This window comes from Echinops telfairi, unplaced genomic scaffold, assembly GCF_000313985.2.
Source record: "Echinops telfairi isolate 266 unplaced genomic scaffold, ASM31398v2 ScPeMD7_7469;HRSCAF=8507_1, whole genome shotgun sequence".
NCBI lineage: Eukaryota > Metazoa > Chordata > Mammalia > Afrosoricida > Tenrecidae > Echinops > Echinops telfairi.
Window position 1 is genome coordinate 130,855,505 of NW_022111373.1, and position 15,506 is coordinate 130,871,010.

The 15,506-nt window shown below is 37.5% G+C and overlaps 1 protein-coding gene across 1 annotated transcript in view; it reads left to right on the forward strand.

Moving 5' to 3' along the window:
• CDH12 (cadherin 12) overlaps window positions 1–15,506 on the forward strand; it is a 532,964-nt gene that overhangs the window by 506,837 nt on the left and 10,621 nt on the right. The window contains exons 9-10 of the mRNA XM_004698091.2: window positions 8,375–8,496; window positions 11,400–11,517. Of these exons, the coding sequence (XP_004698148.1) occupies window positions 8,375–8,496; window positions 11,400–11,517 (240 nt within the window). The remainder of the gene's footprint in view (window positions 1–8,374; window positions 8,497–11,399; window positions 11,518–15,506) is intronic.

Genomic DNA, 15,506 nt, shown 5'->3' on the forward strand with positions numbered 1-15,506 from the left:
ATTTCCTCCTCATCAATACTGTATGTGCAACCGAACAAAACACTGCCTGGTCCTGAACCATCCTCACGATGGTTCCTGTGTTTGAGCTCCTTGTTGAAGCCACTGTGCCAATCCGTCCCATTAAGGGCCTTCTTTGTCCATTGCCCGCCACTTTCCCAAGCATAATGTCCTTTTCCAAGAAGTGGTCTCTCCTGATAGCATATGCAAAATATGTGAGACAAAGTCTTGCCATCCTTGCTTCCAAGGAGTATTCTGTGTGCATTATCCAATAAAGATGTTTGTTATTTTGGCAGTCCATGGGACTTTCAATATTCTTTGCCAACACCATAATTCAAATGCATCAATTTTTCTTTAGTCTTCCTTTCTCAATGTACAATTTTCAAATGTTCATGAGGTCATTGAAAATACCACGGCTTCGGTCAGATATGCATTAGTCCTCAAAGTGCTTTAGTCCTCAACGATTTGTCTTGATTCCGGTGTACCTTAGTCCTCACAGACTCACAGCAACACTGTGTAGGACTACCAAGACTGTCAATCATTACAGCAACTGATGTTCTCCCTTGAAACAGCTGCTGGTTTTGAACCACTGAATTTCCGACTAGAAGTCCCATGCTTGTCCAGAAGCAACACCAGAATACCTGCGATAGGTGTTTATTGATAGGTGCTATTCAGTCAGTTCAGACTCAGAGTGATTCAATGTACAATAGAACAAAACATTGTCCAGTTCTGCACAATCCTCAGAATTGTGTTAGAGCCTATTACAGCAATCACTATGTAAATACATAAATTTTGTTGCAGATAATTAAAAAAGAGTGGCAACAGTGCATTGATAGGGAATTACCAAAATTGTTGACATCATATTGATGTTGGCTAAAAGCAGAGACTACTGGAAACATATTCACTTTTGTTTTATAGACACACAAAGGCATTTGACTGTGTGGAATAGAATACATTGTGAATAAAATTGTGAAAACAGGGAATTCCATTATACTTGATTATGCTCATACAAAACTGACAGGTAGGAAGATTAGGAATAAAGGGGTTGTCTCCACCAAATGCCCAGGCTAAATGAAACTCAGCTGGCCCTGCCACAGTCAAGGGCTTTGAAAGAATTCAGGCGCACCTTGAAACCTCTGAGAAAGAGCCAGAGCTGGGCACGGCAGATAAGACCACCTAGGCCTGGGGATGAAGGTCATCTGGGCATGCACATTAGAAGCCAGCAACACTACACACACACACACCTAAACTCAGGTACTAAGAATGGCCAGTACCCTCAACCACGCTGCCCTCAAATCGGGGTGGGAAGCAGAGATGGAGGGCAGGCATTCTCCTTTTCATTTCTGGAGGGTGGGACCTCTCTTTTCCGGTCTCGTTCTCGCTCTTGCTCTCAGTCCCAGCACTTCTCATTTGGGTTCATGTATTTCCCTTTCCGGCCCCTTCTCCACGTGTTTTTTCTTGCAGATCCCAAACAGCCATTTTCGGGTGCAAATTTTTGCGCGGCTCACCATGTGGCCTTGCAACCTGCTGTTCCAGGGAAAGCATGTACTATCTGGGACTGTATTACCTGAAACTCTCTTTCCCTCATAAAAGTTGCTTCTGCCATGTGAATTCTTTGGGCATTGAGAAGCAAGAATCAGGGAAATCATTCCAGAAACTTAACAAAATGAGGCAGTAGTTAACACAAAGTGATAATACATGATTTAAAATAGTAAAATCTGAATCGTTGCATCATACTTATATGTCAAGCAATTAAGCTGTACCTTGTGAAAATGAATATAGCATGAGAATTGGAGAAAGGCTCATGAACAATGTGTGATATGTAGATAATATAACCCGAGTCAATTGTTGAAAGTCAATAAAAAAGTAGAATCATAAATTATTGACTGAAAAAAGAAGACTTAAAATAATGCTAATAAAGTATGAATTATGGGGAGAATGACACATAACCCCAAAGAAAACAAAGATTTGCCTAATTCAACCAATAAACACCATCATGATAAATTGAGAAAATATTTAAGGTGCCGCAAATTTTATTTTACTTGAATAAATAGTCAACATCCATAGACAAAGTAGGATAAAAATCAACCTACCTAGCGCATTGTGCAAATTTGTTGAAAGATATGTCCTTAAATACAAAAATCCTAAGATATCACTTTGAGAACTAAAGTTCATCTGACCCAAGCCTTGGTATTTCCAATCGCCTCATTCCATGTAATTGGCAATGAATAAGAAAGGCAAGTGAGACCTTTGACCAATGGGATTGGGGAAAGATGTTGAAAACACCTCTGACTATAAGAAGGACAAGTAAATATGTGTTGGAAAAAATAAAATGAGAATGATGGGACTAGGTCTTACTTACTTTTGACATGTCATCAGAAGGTCCCAAACCCTGGAGCAGGCCTTCATCTTTGGTAAAATAAAGAGTCAGCAAAAGGAGGAAGACCCCTGCCTCCCATGAGGCAGACTGACCCCGTGACTGCAGCAATGTGACCATACTCCTCCATAGCAACAACTGTGCAGAGGGAATAAGACTGGACGGTGTTTTATTGGATAGAGAGAGAATCCAAAGAGGTGAAAGTAGCCCAACAGCAGGGAATGACAACATCAGATATTGGATTTTTATTCTGTAAAACCGTTAATATTATTGAAAAGTTATAATCAAAGAAAAAAACATTATTTTAGGGATATTTAAAAGAACAATATATGCTTTCAGTGTGGTGTATAGAGAAAAAGGAAATCTGAATTGCTGAGAGATTTTGTCTTTATCTGAACAAGAGACTTCGGTGGCTTTCAGAGAAATTGAAAGGGATACGGGAGATAAAAAGAAAAATATATGAGAGAAAATAAGGGATTAGATTGACAATAATTGATACTGACTGGATTTGATAATCAGTTGAAAGAATTCAGTAGTGGTGCGGATAAGAGAACAATGAGACGGCTATACCATAAACAGGTAGAAAACATGGGTAAAGGTGATGAGTTCACATGTGAAAAGATTCAATGTAGTGTGCTCACTATGGAAAAAAGAAGTGTAATCCATTGGACTTATTATTAGTGAAGAAGTCCAGAACGAAATTTGGTCAAAATCATTGATTCTCAACCTTCCTAATGCCGTGTCCCTTCAATACAGTTCCTCATGTTGTGGTGACCGCCAAACCTAAAATTATTTTTGTTGCTACTTCATAACTGTAATTTTCTACTGTTATGAATCGGACGACCTCTGTGATAGGGTCGTTAGACTCCCAAAGGGGTCCCTACCCACAGGTTGAAAAATGCTGGTCTAAATAAAGAGATGAGCGTTCATCAATATGCAGGTCACTGTGAATATGTAAGCAAGCATAAAGAATGAGAAGAGAGCTTGGGCAATTGCGTCAGCATAAACATCTGAAGAAGTAGGAGGCACAAGGGGCAGCATAGGAGAACAAGCAAGATACTCATGGGAAGATGTGGACAATGACAATTTTCTAAAAAAGAAGCAAGTTAACCCAATAATTTAATAAGAAAAAGCAAGGAACTGAAAGAAAACATTCAATTGATATTGTGTTCTAGATTGGTGGGGACAGTGAATAAAAATAATAAAGAATCTTAAATTATTGGCCTAGTCTATTTTTGGTATGCGCTTCTGGAATCTGATTACTTAACAACTGATATATAGTAGCTATTTGTGGTATAAAATCATCTTTTTACAAAATGATGATAATGCATATTGCACACTGTAATGATTTAATAATCTTGGGTGTATACTAAAGAAATCCCCCTGAGTAAGATTATGAAAATATTAGATAGTGTAATACAAATTGCAGTGGTACCTACAATGAGGTCCTATTGAACATGTATGAACACAAGAATTATATGTTGACTATCATGATGGAGATTGGTCAATATCTAGAGTTGTTGTTCTTGTGAGGTGTCTTCTGCTTGATTATGACTCAGAGTGACTCCACATACCTTAACATGAAACATTTCCCAGGGTTGGCCCATCCTTACAACTGTTGTCATGTTTCAGTCCGTCAGCGCACTCACTGTGTCAGTCTCTTCACTCACCTTCTACTTTACCAAGTGCGGTGCCCTAGTCCAGGGACTAGTCTCTCCTGGTAACACGTCCAAAGCATGTTAGTAGCATTCTAGATGTGCTTCTTTCTAAAACAGATTGTTTTTCTGGTGATTCATGGTATCTCCAATGTTCTTCTCCAGAATCATAATTCAAATGTATTAATTTCTCAGTTAGTACAATTGGTATTAATAGAAAATCACTCTGGTTACGAATTGGATCTGACCCACATTTCCTTCTCAGTTCAATCTGATTTTAAATGTTAATTTATTCATTTATATAGTCAATTAGCAATACACCATATACACTGAATTAAACTCTATGAGCTCGAATATGACATAGGCACTACCTTGATGTCAGGAAAGTAGCTCTGGTGGTGCTGTCTGGAAAGCATTGGGTTGCTAACTAATGTGTCAAGGATTCAAACATACCATTTACTCCATGGGAGAAAGGCAAGACTGTCTCCTCCTGTAAAGAGTTACAGTCTTGGAAGGTATAGGGCTTCCCTATTAGTTGGAATTGCCTTCAAGTCCCTGCCTTATGGTCGTTAAAGTCATGATTCTCATGGAGTGAAAAAGATCTTGATTAGAGGCATCTTAAAAGAGTTGTCTGCCTTTCTTCAAGATCATTCTTCTTTTCTACAGACATCACAGAAGGTAATCCTTGATTATTAGCATAAGAATGTATGAAAAATTTAAATCCTCTTTATGGATTTCTCAGTCTAGCTGCAGATCATACCACTGTACCTTAAACAGAGCTATTATTAGACATGGTTGTACTTAACTTGTAATTTAAAAGTGAACTGATTTAAAGAGCAAAGCCAAAGAAAGTCTCTATTATTTGCAAGCAAGATCATTATATCTTGCTTAGTTTGTACTATTATAATTCAGTTTTTTGGTATAAAAGACTAAGATTCCATTACTGAAGTTATTGTAGCTAAAATTTAGTACACAGTAACAAAATTAAAGTTCTGTGTCTGATCATTATTCTGATCATTATTCAAAAGCAGATGTCAGTCTTAAATAAAGAAGCAAAATAACTTCAGCGTATTTTAATATAGGTTTCTTTTTTTAGCATTTTGCTGATTTCATATTTTCAGTTGCCCTTCTTACTTGTTTCCTAGGAAAATTTTCATCACTTGGACCATAATTCTTAGATATATGCTGTGGCTGAATTTATAAAATAATGTCCTTAATCTTGAAAATAATATAATATAGCTGTGGCTCGTGTTACATACATATATATATTTCAGGAAGTGTCTCCTTGCTCTTTGACTTAGTTAATATATTACATGTCTTAAAGTAATTGAGGAAATGACACAGAAGCTATTGCTGATTTCCTCCAACTGCTTTATCCATTCTGTGGCCTATGGAGTCCACTGTACTGGCTCATGCTGTGGCTTTGCTCCTACTTCTCTGAGCAGCAACCTGGGATGTGCTATACTTTTGTTGCTCTTAATTTTTGCTGGTTTTGAGATGATCTCTTCCAGCTTCAGAGATGGTTCACATTTACACCCAGTTGACCTTTTATTCACATGCACCCGATGGGCATGTTTGCATCTCTAGTCGCTTGTTGGGAAGTATAAAGACGCTGGTTACAAAAGCCGTGCTGTGTAATTTCACTTCATTACAGAAGCAAATGTCATAATAAGACATTGATTCAAATTTTGGTTCTTCCTCAAATCATAAAGAAATACTGTCCTAAATTGTTCCACCATTAACAAGTTATTTTTGGACAGATGCCTTTCAAATTGTGGAGATTATCAGGATATTTTGTCAAATGAAATCTTAGGTGTACCTGATGTACCGTGAACAAAGGGGGATGGATGAAGTCAAAGGCTTCTCTTTGCCTCTGGTAGAAATCTCACACGTCAACAGCCATCAACGAATCGTCACTGAGCAGAATCTGATATAACACAATGCCCTGTGTGTCAGAGTGTAACTGTGTTACAAAGGGCTTTTAGTGACTCCTTTTTTTATAAATGTGTGTTGGTCGAGCTTGCCTGCTAAAGCATGTTCATGTGGATTACAGCCGCTGTCATTTTGGTAAACAGCCAAGTATGGTATCCATTTGCAAGCATTCCCATTTCCAAAACAGAGTTCTCCATTCAAGTTTCAAAAATGGCCACAATTGTAGATCTAGCTTGTCTTATGGGTGTCTTGTAAATCTATTTTGCTTCATGAGTCAATCAACAGGGCTTAAACTCCCTCCAATTACAAGTGGGGTTATCTTTCCATTCCTCTCATCTGGAAGGGGTTCATGACAACCCTACCTCCTAAAATATCAGCATGCACGTTTCAAAGTGACTTCTTAAGCCCAGTCATAAAAGCAGCAGTGTGTGTTGAATATTGCTCATTCTTGGGTTATTGGCCCTATAAATGAATAACCACCTTCTGAGAAAGCCCAAAGATCATGATGGAATCATAGCTGAATGTTCTCTTGTTCATCACCAGTAAGCATTCAGCACCAAGCACCAGTCACACGAGCCTTTGAACGATTCTACCTAAATGAGGACTTCAAACTGGTATGCTTTTCTCGTCATACGTATTAGGGATTTTCGTCGTCATGGTTCAGTTAGGTATTGCTGCAAAACACACTCTCAGTTTCTTTATCTAAGAAATTCCAAGAGTATATCCAAAAGAGAACCTTAACATCTGTGCCAGAAAGTCTTGACAGCTGGGGCTAGAAGCATCTGAAGACTCATTTACTGTAGGAAGCTAATGACACTGAAACCTTACAGTGTTTTTTCATCTAATCCTCTAGCTGCTCCACAGGGGCAAGGTGTGCCAGTCTGCTTTCATAATGATTTCTGGCACTGGAAACCTTATGGGAAAGTTTGACTCTGCCCTGTTTTACCATGATTCATAATCATGGGTAGAGGTTTAAATAGGTAAAGTTCAGATCATTAGGACTGCCTTCAAAGACACATCCGTGTGGGTTTGAAACATCATCCTTTCAATTATTATTCTAGTGCTAAATCATTTGTACCACTCAGGGACTCAAAGCACTGGTCTAGAGTATTTTGATTTTGATTGTTAATAAGCACTAATTCAGCAAGGTATTATAGATTTGTCAGAATTACTCACATAGTAAAATTTCTTTAAAATCATCCAGGAAGGGACTTAGAAAATAATATGTCTTTAATGACAGGTTAGGGATTTAACATTTAATCAACAGAGATGTTGTGATAGAGAAATAAACATGTCCTATGGAGTCTCATTGCTCAGAAAGCTACTTATCTTACTAGCTAGGTCATTCAGCAATTTGAGATATAGCTTATCATCTGTAAATATATGCCAAATAATAATTTAACTCATAAGATAAAGTTTTGCCTTAAATGAGATAAAATGTGTTATGCTTGGCCTTATTTATTATGTATAATGTCCTAAAGGAAGTGGCAAGAGTGTGGATAATAAGTCACTACAGTGGTGAAAACTTGGGATGAGATTTAGGAAGAGACACCATTTGAATCCAACATTATTTTTAGTACTTTCAAAAGATCTCATTATTTGGTATACTTGGGCTTATTCTTTCCTTTCTTATTTGCTTTACTAAAGTCAGGATGTAGCCAAGCTTTTCATAATGAATCTCTTACTTTTATTGCTTGAAATCTGTTATTTTAATTTTCATCTCTGAAAAAGCCTTCTCTGCTTCATTTTTCTTTGACTTATTCTTCCATGGACAAAACTTTCATATCCCAGGAGGGATTGTTTTGAAAAAGTAATTTAAATATGTAGATGATTCTACTCACTAATATTTTAACAGTATGGGTACAGCATAGATACATTTTTTTTGTATCCAGTGCAAGCATATTTTTTATTAGTGAAGATTGGTTCTGTTAACTAAAGCTGGTGCGATGGTTAGGTCTCTCTGCTAGAAAGGCTTTCCTCTGAAAAACTCATTGTCATTAAGTTTCTTGCAATGCATAGCCACCACGGAGGAGAGAGTAGATGCTCAACAGAGGCGCCAAGGCTACAATCTTTACAAAAACTGACTGCTACATCTTTCTCCTATGGAGCAGTTAATGGGTTCAATTTGCCAAACTTTGGATTGGCAGCTGGTTGTGGAACCCCCCAAAAATCAGGTCTCCACTTGTTATAAAATACCAGCTTATTTGGTAGTTGAGATTCGGGGAAAAACTTTGATCTAGTGAATGCTTGTGATCCTTTTATCTTTCATTAATGGGCATGACAGCTTCAGGATTCTCCATAATGGAATGAATTTTTATGATTGTAAATGAAAATTGAGTTATTTTGTATGACTGTTGAAATAACAATTGATCAGATCTTGTACTTATCTTCTTTTTTGTTATATTTTCTATAGGTAACCCATTATTAATTAGCAAAGTCAATGCGCTAATTAATGTTCTGGATGTCAATGAATTTCCTCCAGAAATATCTGTGCCATATGAGACAGCTGTGTGTGAAAATGCCAAACCAGGACAGGTATGGTACCGATATTGTTAACTGACAATGTATAAAAACCCAATATTGCCATGTATTTTCCATTATGTATCCATGCATAAATCTTGTCGTTGTGCACCCTCAATTCAGTTCCGACACATGCACAACAGAAACAAGCATTGCCCAATCCTGCGCAAGCCTCACAACTCTTCCTATGCCTGAGCTGTTGTTCTCACCACTTGTCTGGCAGTTTGCCTACTGTGGTGGCTTCTGTGTTGCCGTGATGCTGGAAGCAATGTCACTGGTATTTCAAAGGCCAGCAGGGTCACCCAAAGCAAACGGGTTTCAGCAGAGCTTCCAGACGAAGAACAGACAATGAAAAAGGATGCAGCTCCCCACTTTGGAGGAAGGAGTCACCACAAACCTTATGCGTACATAAATACACACTCACATGTATATAGCTTTCTAGATTAGCTGTATTCATAAAAGAAACCATATGAAACAGTAAACTCTCACTTATTCTTTGGGATAAAGAGCCGGTGGCCTAGGGAACATTCATTGTATGCCAAAAGGATATAGGATTGCTGATTCTAATACATTTGTCAGCTCCCTAACTGTGGAAGAACATGTCAGAATCAAACCAGTCAGAAAACAACTTAACTGTGCATCCTCCCAAAGTATCTCTTATTTTGATCACATGCTTTGTTGAAGGCATGAAAAATTAGTTCTTAAACTTACCGACAAAGTAAAGTCTTTCTTCTCTGTAGTCTCAAGGAGATCATATGCAGTGTGTACAATCTCCTAAGCGTATTTATCATATCAGGTCAGTGTGGCTGTTAGGGGAAGTTCTGACAGGAAGCGTGATGGAGGGAGGCTGAATAGTTACAGGAAGTATTGTCAAAGTCCTTGGTTTTACTTGGCATCGTGGTAAGTAGCATTGTTTCCCCTACACTATTTTAAATGGAATGAGTGACCAGTACATGTGTAAATAATGTGTTTGTGTCATGAAGCTAGAATGTGACTAATTCCTTTGCCAAAGTTCCAAAGGACAAATACATCAGGATGTTTTGGATTACTACATATTCCAATTATCTTTAGATAGCAGGCTTCCAAATTTAAATAAATGTGAGGAGTTTTAATAGTTATGTGGAAAAAAACCTTATTATTTAAGGAATATTGTGTTAGGCTGGGTTGACTAAAGAAACAAATCCAGAGACATTAGATATGTGTAAGAAAGAGCTTTTTATCAAGAAGTAATTATATGAACAGAAAGCCTCCCAGCCCAGTCCAACTCAGGTCCATACGTCTGATACTGAACCGTCAGTCCCTCTTCAGACTCACGCAGACACATGCAATGATGTTCAATACAGGAAGATCACAGGTCTGTGGGGGCAACGTTGTGTGGATCCAATGGCAGGGAAAACATCACCAGGCTCTGGCAGCAGTCAGGATCAGCCAGCAGGAAGGTGAAGGCAGAGAGAGAAGGGAGGTTCCCTGGACCCTCCTCATGAGAAGGTCACGCCCATCAGGAAGCACCATCAGGCTGTGATCTGATTGACAGGTTAAATACCACCCCTACCCTTTCATATATCTTCAACTTGACAAGAACTTATGTGACTACTACAATTAACTTTATTAGAAAAGATATTTTTAAATCTTTCTTTCTTTATCATTTGAATGTTTCATATCTTAGAACACGTACCTTTCATTTGGAGATGTCCACAAGACACATTTAGTCATTGCAGTTAAATCAATATTGACAGTAAATCTTTTTTCTCATTTACACTAGTCATATTCTATGTACATTTAGATCGGTGCAAACCAGGAATATTTTCATCTGCACACACATTTATTGGACTGTGCTGATCGAATACTTCATTTGTTAATTTGAGAAACACAAAAACTGCATTACAACATGAAGGATTCTGCGCTACTTTCACATATAAGGAGTGCTGTATCCTTCATTATGAATAAGAACAGAGTGCACCCAAGGTGCTCGTTTACCTATTGCTGCCCCTGTCATGTTCAGGAAGGGTTCCGCTGGCTCTTCTGATGTCTGACACAGTGGATGCTTCATGAATCCATGCACACAAATAACAATCGTGAAGAAATTAGGATTGTATACATTCCATGACTGAGGCATTTTCGACTTTGTAGAAACTAAAAAATAAAATCCAAGGCCTGATTGTTATGTAATTAAACAATTAATGATTTCAAATCAGTAGGAATTATATAATGTGCTGGTTGAAAGTTTTCCAGGAATAAAATACATTAATGCTTGAGTAGAGGCCTGATGGTGTCGTGGTTATATGTTGGGCTGGAATCCTGAACCACCAGAAGCTTCATGGGACAAAGATGAAGCAATGTGGAACAAGTTGATAATGGTTAGCCTTTAAAAAAAAGAAAACCTATGCCACTTTCCTCTGCCGAATCAAGCTAACAAGCATTGTAAACAGGTGTATATCCGTAGCATCTCTATTATCATTTCACTTTTATGAAAATAAAAGTTAATCTTACAAATGTGCATGTACTAAAATGTTGCTCTTTCAGAGGCTTTTAAATAATCAAAGATTTTGTTTTCAGTAAGCATTTTCTCAATTAGGCTAAGAAAGGATTTTTTTTTTCTAATTTAAAATGCAAGCCAGTGCATTTAATTTTATTTTGCTTATAGGTGAAATTTTATGTGATGTTAAGCTTTTTAATTAGGTGGCTATTGATTCAAAATAAACCCACTCCCAGTCATTTATCCTCTGCATTATTACATGTACAAGGGTAGTTATTTATCCATAGATAGCGTTTGTAAATAATTGACCCACTGGTGCAGTTTTTAAAGGTGTGATGTCCACCTATATGCATACTTCATTAAGTAAACATGTTAATCCGATGTGTAAATTTGCCTTTGAACTTGATGCCTGACTGCAAGCTTCATCTCAATTCCGTTTCAGATCATTCAGATTGTCAGCGCTGCAGACCGAGATCTGTCACCTGCTGGGCAGCAGTTGTCCTTCAGACTCTCCCCTGAGGCTGCCATCAAGCCAAATTTCACCATCCTGGACTTCAGAAGTAAGCCGAGACATGCACAAAGGTCGCTCTTGTCCTGTGGTTTCTTAAAGAGACACAAACGTAGAATTTCGTGTTTTGCCTCAAAGCACTCAAATTCATGCAATATGGGAAGCCATCCTACAGCGTTTCATATCTAAGAGTAGATTAAATATGGAACTTCCAAAGGCTGCATCCAAGGAGCCCAGTTACTTTCACTTACATTGTGGAGAGTCCTCTATGGAGCCCCGCAAACGAAAGGTTATCTCAGAAATTTTATGATTTCTCCTTCGGATGTATCACTAAATCCACTTGCACAAGAGTCTTAAATGCAAATAGGACTTTTGTTTTGTTTTGTTTTAATAGCAGTTTTATTTGAATAGAGCCTGGTACAGCATGGGTTAAAAATACAGACCTAGTCATTAGATGGCTATAGGTTAGCCTTCTAGCTCTACAATTTCCTAAATAGTATGCTTTGAATATATTTTTTAAATGTAGTAAATAATGCCAAACAGTGTTTGCATCAAAATGCAATATATGCAAATCTTTAACAAATGCCTAAATCATGTTACTTGTTAAATCAGTTTATCTACCATTCGTGCCACTTTATTTCACTTAAACTATTACTACCACCACTACTATGACTTCTACTACTTCTATTACAAGTGCATATATTATTGTTTAACGACTACAAAAAATACAAAAGAAAGTTTGTTTCTGTAAATATTGCTATTTTATTTTCCCTAATTTTCCATATCCTATAAAGTAGAAAATGAAAACAGTTGAGATTATAATGTAGGTAGTTAGTAGTATCGTATTCTTTGTACAAATATGTATCTCTTCCAGTCACTTAGCCAAAAAACTGCCAACTAAATTTCCTGGTATAGATGAGCGAGTGCCCCCAGTGCTTGATCAGGTTGTTCAAACATTTCAAATGGTTATCCATGAATACCTGGAGCCTTGTTGTTAGCTAATGCTCTCAATGCAGCTGAATTTCTCCTTCAGTAGGACCAGTTCTTGCTCAGATGTTTCCCTTCTGAAATGATAGAATGTTTACTATTTCTTTTTGGTAGAGTTACTCGGTGTAGTCTACCCATCTTCTTTTGATACATTCTGTATTATTCAGTATTTCGCTGCCCATAGAATCTTTCAATGTTTCCACTATAGACTTGACTTTTTTTTTTTCACGGTTTAAAATATAATGAGTGTATTCTTCTTTTTCGGTTCTCTAACTCTCGGTCATTATACAATTCATTATAATATTTTACTTTGTTTCTCCAGATGCCTTTTTGAAAAGTTTTGTTCAGCTCTTTGACTCAATCATTTCTTCCATTTGCCTTACCTACTCGACATTTAAAAGCAAGGGTCAGAGTCCCTTCTGATAACCATTTTGATCTTTTCTTTCTTTTTAATGATCTTTCGCTTTCTTCATAAATGATGTTCTTGATGTCATAACAGCTCATCAGGTCATTAGTATTCAGTGCAGAAGATCGGTCCTTGAATGTTCTAGAAATTCAGGTGGGACAGAATCAAGGTCATATTTTTGCTCCTGTGGACTTGTTTTCCTTTTTGTCAGCTTTAACTGGAACTTACATATGAGGAACTGATGATCCGTTCTACAGTCAGTTCCTGGCTTGGTGTTAGTTGTTGATATTTCAGCTGTTCCATCATTTCTGCTACAGATAGTCAATTTGATTTCTGTGTATTACATCTGGAGAAGTCCAGGTGTATATTCGCCTTTTATGTTGCTGAAAAAAGATATTTCCTATAAACAAGTTGTTCATCCTGCAAAATTATACCATGTGATCTCCAGTTTCTTTTCTATCACCAAGCCCATATTTTTCAACTACTGTTTCTTTCTCTTTGTTTCCAACTTTTGCATTCCAATCACCAATAATTATCAATGCCTCTTTAATACATGTTTGTTCACTTTTACAACTGAAGACACTGATAGAATTCTTCAAATTTTGCATCACTAACTGTTGTTGATGGTGTCTAAATTCAAATAATACTCATATTGGTTGCACTTCTTTGAATGAGGATAAATATAATCCTATCACAGCATTGTGTTTCAAGCCAGATATGGAAATGTCTGTTTGATGGCAAATACAATGCCATTCCTCTTGATTCTGTGATTCCCAGGAGAGAAAACAATATGATGTTTTTTGATCTTCAAAATGGCCAATACCCATCTTCCCAGCTCACTAATATCAAAGATATTGATCTCTATTCTTTCCATTTCATTTTTGATGATTTCTATTTTTCCTAGATTCATACTTTGTAAATTTTAAGTATGGATTATTAGAGTTTTGAAGCTCTTTCTTCTCAATTTGAGTGGTGTCCTATCAACAAATGAAGGTCCACAAAGTTTACCCCCACATGCTTACTTCATCCACATCATTATAGTCAGCTCTGCTTTGGGAAGACAACTAACTCTTCCCCGGTCATAGTTTGAATCCTTCTGACCCACGGAGCCCATCTTCTGCCCCTCTCACTGACCATGCGCTGCTTGCACTCAATAGCGCTTCAGTAGCTGACCATGTTTCCATGTTTTGTATGAGGTTTTCAGTGGCTACTTAATTCCTTCTTTGTAATCTGCTCTTATTCTGGAGGCTCCATTGAAATCTGTTCACCTCTTGTGACCCTCCAGGTATTTTAAATACCAGTGACATAGCTTACAGCATCACAGCAGCACCCAAGTCACCACAGTAGGACAAACTGACAGACAAGAGATAAATATACAGCATAATATAATCCAATTCAGCTATTTCTATATGTACAATTCAGGGACTCTGATTACATCCTCACTTTATCCAAGCATTCTCACTCTCCTTTCCTTAGTCATGTTTCCTTTGTTAAGATAAGCTCTCTGCCTCCTCAATGTACTATATAGATTTTCAATTGGCTGCTGCCATGTTATGACCTATATTATCGACGTTAGGTGACTATGAGGCAGTCCAGACTCATAGTGACTCAATGTACCATAGAATGACATCCTCCCCAGTGCTACAGTATCTTCACTTTTTTTTTTTAATGTTTGAGCCCATTGTTGCTGCCGCTGTCTCAATCTGCCTTATGGAGGGCATTGCTTATTTTGCTGCCACTCTACCGAGTGTAATGCCCAACTCCAGTTGTGCAGTCTTTACTGACAACATGTCCAAAGCATGTGAGATTTAATCTTGCCGTTCTTCCCTCTAAGGGGTATTCTGGTATGCGCTTCTTCCAAGAATTATTTGTTGGTTCTTTTGGCAGTGCATATTTAATTTTCTTTGTCAGCAACATAGTTCAATGGCATTGATTCTTTTTTCATTCTTCATTATATAGTGTTCAACTTTCACATTCATAGAAAGCATTTGAAGATATCTGCTCTTCAAATTAACGCTCTTGCTTTTCAACACTTTGAGAAATCTGGTGCTGCACAATGACCCAATAGAGTGCATCACCTGATCTCTTGAATGCTGCTTCCATGAGCATTGATTGTGCATCCAAGCAGGAAGTCCTTAACAATTTCAATATTTCTCCATTTATGATGAAGTTCAGTTGTGTGAGGATTTTTGTTTTCTTTACATTGAGTTGTAATTCATACTCCATGCTGCAATCTTTGATTTCCATCAGCAAGTGCTTCAGGTCCTCCTCACTTTTAGCAATCAAGATTGTGCCATCTGCATATAGCTGCTTGTTAATGAGCCTTCCTCCAGTCCTGATGCCTCATTCTTCATATACTCCAACTTCTCTGATTATTTGCTCAGAATGGAGATTGAATAACTATAGTGAGATGATACAATCTTGACACACATCTTTCTTGTTTGTAAGCCATACAGCATTATCTTGTTCTGCTCACACTCCAGCCTCTTGAACTGTGTGTCACATGAGAACAATTAAGTGTTCTAGGATTCCCAAGCTTCTCAAAGCTATTCATATTATATGGCCCACAGGATCCCATATAGATATATCCCATACTGATGGTTTTTAAAGCAGCATAATGCGCAAGCAGACCTTCTTTAGGGTTTAAA